Genomic DNA, 6923 nt, shown 5'->3' on the forward strand with positions numbered 1-6923 from the left:
GACTCAAACTGAGTACCATAACAGCTTTCATTGATTTAGAGCACTAAGCTTTACAGAGTGCTTAAGTCTAAAATTTTCCTTAAAAAAAATGTGCTGTGAAGCTGGATCTACAAAGTAGGAGAAATAGTCAAAAAAGTAAAAACTGTTAGAACACAGTTCTAAGTGGTACACTGTTAAAACCCATTTCCACATTCAATGTCTGGCTCACTACGATTACAATGATAGTTTCATGTAAGGACAACAAATGGTTTCAAAATAAAGAGACTCCTAGTCTGTCCCAGACACACAGTAAACTAATTAATTACACAACGCAAACATCTGACTACAAGACTATAAGGCTTTGTACCCACTAGGGATTCACGAAAAAATAACCTGAATAAATTGTATCCCCTTCTAGTATACACTCTATTGGTTCGTCTTTTCTTCTCCTGCACTGTTTGCTCCCACTCATTCTCTTTTGCTGTTTTCTGCTCTTCTTCCCTGATCTTATAGTAATCAAGTGTGCCACGGGACTGTCTCTGGTCCTCTTCTATTCTGTGTACACTTACACCTTGGTAATTTCATCTAGTCTCATGACTTTAAATACCTAAAGCCAATGATAAAATTTTATCTGCAGCCCAGCCCTCTCCAGTGAAAAACACATTTCTATATGCAACTCCTTACTCAACATTTCTAATAGACTTTCAAACTTGAAATGTTCAAAACTGAATTCCCGATTTCCCTCCCCAAATCTACTCCTCATGTAGCTTTCCCCACCCCTCTTTGATGGTAACTCCAACACTCCAGTATTTTAGGCCAAAGACCTCGAAATCTTGCTTGATTTTCTCCTTTTCCTCAAAGCACAAAGCTTATTCATTAGCAAATCTTGCTGGCTAAACCTTCAAAGTTCTTTCCATAATTCTTACCACCTGTATTAATATCACTTAGTCTGAGTTAAATCAGCTCTTCCTGACTTTAACATGATACTTTCTCGCTGATGGACCTGCTTCTTTGAACCCTTGCTCCCATATAGTCTTTTCTCAACCCAGCAAGCAATCCGGGTGCAGTGTGCTCTTTAAAAAATTACGCAGTATACTATCACTGCTCCAAATCCTCTGGCAGCCCCCTGTATCACACAAAATAAAAGTTAAGGAATTTCCAATGACTTACAAAGTCCTTAATGATATACTCCCTCCTACACTACTATTACTGCCTCTCTGACTTCATCTCTCACAATTCTCACCTTGTTCACTCTCCTCCAGCCACTGAGAGCATCTTGCTATTCCTTGAATGCACTAGACATACTCTCATCTTCGGAGTGCAATCACTATTCCTTCTACTTAGAAATCTCTTTCCCCATGTATCTCCAGGGCTAATTCTATCACATGCATCAAGCCTTAAAGAAAAATTCATCTTCTCAAAAATCACAACACTGACATCTTATTTAAACTGCAATCCAGCCCTTGCCCCTTGCTTCCAACCCCTTTATTCTTTTTTAAATTAGCAACCATCACATAATAAAAATGTAAGAGTCCACTGAAAGAATAAAGATCTCCTGAGAAAAGAATTGGTGAGAATTTCAAGTTACCAAAAATAAATCAGCACTTGGATTCAGGTTACCACTTCTCTACTCATACTTCTGTACTACAAATTCTATATTCACTCAAAAGCACTGCCAATGAATCAAGCAGTTAATATGTTTTTCTGCTAAATGTCAGGACTCTAGACGGTTACCGTGGGCAGTTGGTCAGCATTCCCTTAAGCAAAGCTGCTGTTCCAGTAAAACAAGATAAAGTAATTGATGCAGCACTCATTGGTTACCATAATTTTGTGAATAGTTCAGAAAATTTCCTAAGGCTCAAAAATAGGCCATTTCAAATTAGCTAAGTCTATCTTCTAAAGAGAAGTAGGGGCACCTGGGCAGCCCGGTTGTTGGGCATCCGACTTCGACTCAGGTCATGATCTCACAGTTCTTGAGTATGAACCCTGCATTGGGCTCTCTGCTGTCAGCACATAGCCTGCTTCAGGTCCTCTGTCCCCCTGTCTCTCTGCCACACCCCCACTTATTATTTCTTCCTCTCCCTCGCCCTCAAAATAAATAAATAAAAATTTTAAAAAGAGAAGTAGGATTTTCCCAGTAAGCGTGAATTTACTATAAATTATATTTAAAAGTAGAGAGGTGCCTGGGTGGTTCAGTCAGTTAAGTGTCAGGCTCCTGATTTCAGCTCAGGTCATGATCTCACAGTTAGGGAGTTGGAGTCTCACTTCTCTGCTAGGGATTCTCTCCCTCTCTCTGTCCCTTCCCCACTTGTGCTCTCCTAAAATAAATAAAATTTAAAAATAAGTAGGTATAAATAAAAAGAAATGAGAAAAGAATTAAAAATTTTTAAAAAGGAAAAGAAGTAAAACTTACATTATGCATTGCAAGCCTTGCATAATAGTATCCAATTATATAAAAACTATAGCAAATTCACCTGTGAAGGAAAACACTTTCAATTAGCTCACAACGACTTCAGAACTCATCACGGGGAAACTAAAACACATGGGATTATAAATGTAGGTCTCAAAATGACAACTCTGGAAAGTAGCAGAATATGCCTTAAAACAAAGTCTGACTTACCACAACTACAGTTACAGGTTAACTAATGTCATGTCACAAAAGGCCAGCCCGAAGTTACTGAAACCCACTATGCAAAGCAATATAAATCGGAAAAAACCTCCAAAGTGACTTAGTAAGAATTAATCAAAGCATTTAATTTCATTTATTGCACCTATATACTAGAAAATCCAACAAACCATTCACACTGTTACCATTTTTTGCTTTTTGCTTTAGTAAACATACCGTTTACTAAAGAAACTCCGCCAACTCAAGGAAAACCGCCCCCCTCCCCATTTAAGCACTCTATAAGGTTGTGTAAAATTAAAAGGTTTCAGATACCAGCCTGAAAATCAGTCTTCAGGTCAAATGAAAAATCATTTAAGCGGCTGCCACTGATGCTAACCCAATACACCAAACTTTGAGTCCGAGCACAAAATACCGTAAAATTTCCCGCTGACTGTCTGAGAAAGTACCACAAGAACAGCTCTTTAAATATGCATCATCCACTGGGTGGATCCACTACAAGAATTTATCATTTGACTGGATGCAGTTTTAAATTGATCTTGAAAACTTCTCTAGGCAGTAAGTTACTTCGTAGTAACATGACTATTCACTTACAAGGTCTACTTCGTTTTTCAAAGTCTATCTACCTAAGGGCACGCTCATCCCAAGACGCACATTCTGCTCTGAGAAAATACAACTTTGTAATAGTGATTTCTTATCGAAAACACTAGGAAGCCACAAGCAAAGAAATGTACGAGGAAGGCGGCATCTGGGGCAAGAAAGGCGGTCATCACCTCGGCGAGAAGGGCCTGGGTGAGGGTGGGGGGGACGCAAAGAACAGATACACAGGCAGCAGGTGCGAGGATCTGGCAAGAGGGACAGTCGCCTCAGGTTTCGGACCGACAACGGGAACTTGTTCGTTGGACAGCTAGTGTCCGCCAACCTTACCTCGGGGGTCCGCTCGGGAGGCTTCTTCTTCAGCGCCTGCCTAGCGCCGGGGTCCACGGGCGAGTTCATGGCCGCTGCCCCGGCCCCCGGGCTCCCCAGCCTGTCCTTAGCAGCCGACGAAACGGCACATTCACCTTAAGTAGGGGGTCTGCACCATCCACCCGCGAGGTAGAGAACTCCGGACCGCCCGGGGGTCAGCGCTAGAGCAAACAAGCCTTCGCAACGCCCGCCCAGGGCCTCAGCCCACGCGCGACTGGCCAGAGGGAAGCCCGCACGGGGGCGGAAAGAGGACGCTTGCGCATGCGCAGCAGGGGCAAGCACGCAAACCGGCGCCCAAGGGCGTGTCTCCGTGGTGACGTCAAAACTAGGGTGGTGCAGTCAGGACTCAACGACTCTTCGTGAGATTTGAAGAAGCTTCGCGAGATCTCACCTAAACCTGTCAAGGACCCGCCTCGAATTTGCGGTTTCTCCTGTTTCAACTTCCGGTACAGGGGCCGGAAATGCGCTATGACGGACTAAGCAGAAGTAGCCTGTTGGGGCAGAACGGTGGGGTAAGCGTCCTAGGTAGAGGGTTCCGTGTGTGCCCCAATCCGGAAGCTCAGGGCGTGTCCCAAGCGTCGGCCAAACTCCAATTCTGCAACTCGTACGCCTCTCTCTCGAAGTGCAAACTTCGCCGCTACCGTTCAACGAGCAACGAAGCTCATTCTCTCTCTTCCTTACGTTTAATAAAACGATTCTCTTATGGAAGGAGGCCCTGCCTTTTACTGATATACTAGAATCAAGACAGAGAAATCAAAGCCTTGCGGCTTTGAGTAGAGGTTGGCAAGCGCTGATGGCGGGGCAGGCTCACGGTTAGTGCCGGTTCAAGAAATCAGGTCTCTACTGTGTTCACATAACCAGTACCCCAGGGCAGCCCTCCCTCAGCTCAGCCTCACCTCACCTCAGGCGGGGAGGGTTTAGGGTCGTCTGGACTTAAGTCACCAGTTTCTCGCACAACATTTTACATGCTAGCCTGTTTCCCAACAGCGCGACTAAAACCAACTTCCATTTATAAACTACTGGGCAAGAAAAACAGACCACTCTTCCTAATAGCCAGGCACCTGCTGGTGTTTTCACTATGAGACGACTGATAGGATTGCAGAATTCATCGTTCCAAAAAAGTATTTTTCGCCGCTATATTTTTGGGTACAAATGGGCCGCACTGGTCTCAAAATGCCTTACTTTGTAGCCCTCATAGGCATAATGCTTTTTACTGAATTTGAAGCCTTTTGAGGTCTATACCACATCTACGTACGTACATCTTAATGTTTCTCACAGCAGTAAGCACAGTTCACTAACAGTGATTTATGATTGTTATTAACTCTTAAAGACGTGGTAAGAATTAAAATTATACTTTAGAACAACAAAAAGGAGGGGCTCCTGGATGGCTCAGTGGGTTAAGCGTCCTGCTTCAGGTCAGGTCATGATCTCTAGGTGCGTGGGTTCCAGCCCCGCGTAGGGCTCTGTGCGAATAGCTAGCTCAGAGCCTGGAGCCTGTCTTAAGATTCTCTGTCTTCCTCTCTCTGACCCTCCCCTGTTCACGCTGTCTCTCTCTTTCAAAAAAAGAAAAAATACTTAGAACAACAAAAAGGAAAGGAGACATTCAGGCTGCAACTTTTACCATTTCTGTGACCTGGTAATGATGGCTGTTAATAGTTTTGTTTTCCGTTAGTCGTTGGGCTTGCCCAAACTTGAAGTTTACAACATAATATTAGCACATTTTTTTGAGTCTAGGTCAAAAACCTTACAAGGGAAGTTGTGGCTCAGCCGTTCTGGAGATAAAATAATTGTAGAGAGCACAAGGAACTGCAGTGACTCATTTTCGACATTTTTTGTGTGTTATAAACATTCTCTCAAAAGTCTGCCTAGGATTATAAAGGTTGTTTAGCCCTTCCATTCTTCAAGGATCAGTTTCTAGGGCCACGCAACTATTTTGAAACAAGGAAGAGGGATTAAAGCATGATGACCATGAGCTTGGACTTTAGTTGCAGACACCTGAATGTGTGTCTTTAATAGGCCATTTCTATTTGAATCACTTGATGAAGTCATTTAATGTCTCTGAACTTCATTCCTTTATCTGTAAAATGAGACTAGTAAAGGATCCCATTACTTTGGGATTCTCAAGATTACATGAGATAATTCATGTTAAATACTTAGGATGTTGCCTGCATAATACAAGCACTCTTTATTATTTCTGTTACTTCACCTCTGAAAACTGATTTCTCGAAAGCACAAATTCGAGTCTGAAGAACTGGCAAGCTTTTTTTAATGCCTATTTTTTTCATTAATAACTTTCAGAAACATAGTCAGTCATGAAGATGTGGAGCAAGAACTCTCACAAACTGCAGATTAAGTGTAAATTGGAAAACTGCTTTGGCAAAAAATATATATATAGTAAAGTTGAAACATACCTTTTGACAAGTCCAGTCCTTGATGTATGTCCTGAAGAATACCCATGTATTCTTCAAAAATGTTCATTGTTCATATTAGCCAAAAACTAAAAATAACGTATGTCCATCAATAATAGATTGGGTATATTATGGTATATGTATGCAGTAGCATACCAACTGCATTGTACACAGATGAATTACCAGCAGAGTGTTGAGAGGAGAAAAAGCAAACCACAAAATACCAAGTATAATTATAAGGTTCAAACACAAGCAAAATTAAATTACATCACATAGGGATGCATAGACAGATGAAATTATAAAGAAAAAGGGAGATGATGTTCACAAAAGTCAAAAAAAATGAGAAGGGAGAAGATTATGATCAGGATAGGGCACATGGAGGAAGAGGCTTCAGGTTACTAAAAATTATTTACTTCTTGACCTAAGTGATGGTTACATTAGTGTATATTCATTTTTCTGTATAAAATATTTCATGAAGTAAATGAAATTAGTTTTAAGCTTTACTATAAGACAGCAACAGTAAAAACAATATATTAATATTCATGATAACTATACAAATCAAAACTTAAGCACTATTTTTAAGTTTATTTGAGAGAGTGTGTGTGTGAACGAATGGTGGGAGGCAGAGAGAAATGAAGCGAGAGGGAATCCTAAGCAGGCTCCTCGCTGTCAGCACAGAGTCCCATGAACTGTGAGATCGTGACCTGAGCTTAGTCAAATGTATAACCACCCAGGTGCCCAAGCACATTTTCAAAATCTATCTTGTCCTTACCATCTTTTATGCTCTGGTATGCTGAAAAAAGTGAATTGACAGTGAAAGCTCTACTAGCTACTTTCAGAGAAAAGGCAACCTGTGGGGTAGGATTCACCAGCACTAGCTGGCATCTGAAAAGAACCAAAATGGTTTGAAATGCAAACATTTACTAAATCCTAGGAGAAACAAAACA

The 6923-nt window shown here is 41.5% G+C and overlaps 1 protein-coding gene across 5 annotated transcripts in view; it reads right to left on the minus strand.

Moving 5' to 3' along the window:
- The window catches only part of RAPGEF6 (Rap guanine nucleotide exchange factor 6), a 188897-nt gene extending 185086 nt beyond the window's left edge, over positions 1-3811 (minus strand). For 4 of the 5 annotated variants that reach the window (XM_029941860.1, XM_029941857.1, XM_029941862.1 and 1 more), the window contains exon 1: positions 3530-3811. In XM_029941860.1, the coding sequence (XP_029797720.1) occupies positions 3530-3598 (69 nt within the window). In that variant the 5' untranslated portion in view covers positions 3599-3811. Of the gene's footprint in view, positions 1-2392; positions 2454-3529 lie in introns of all 5 variants that reach the window. The other variant, XM_029941858.1, reaches the window with a different exon arrangement.
- Positions 3812-6923: the final 3112 nt, after the last annotated feature.

The sequence above is a fragment of the Suricata suricatta genome, chromosome 6, assembly GCF_006229205.1.
Source record: "Suricata suricatta isolate VVHF042 chromosome 6, meerkat_22Aug2017_6uvM2_HiC, whole genome shotgun sequence".
In the NCBI taxonomy this organism is placed as follows: domain Eukaryota; kingdom Metazoa; phylum Chordata; class Mammalia; order Carnivora; family Herpestidae; genus Suricata; species Suricata suricatta.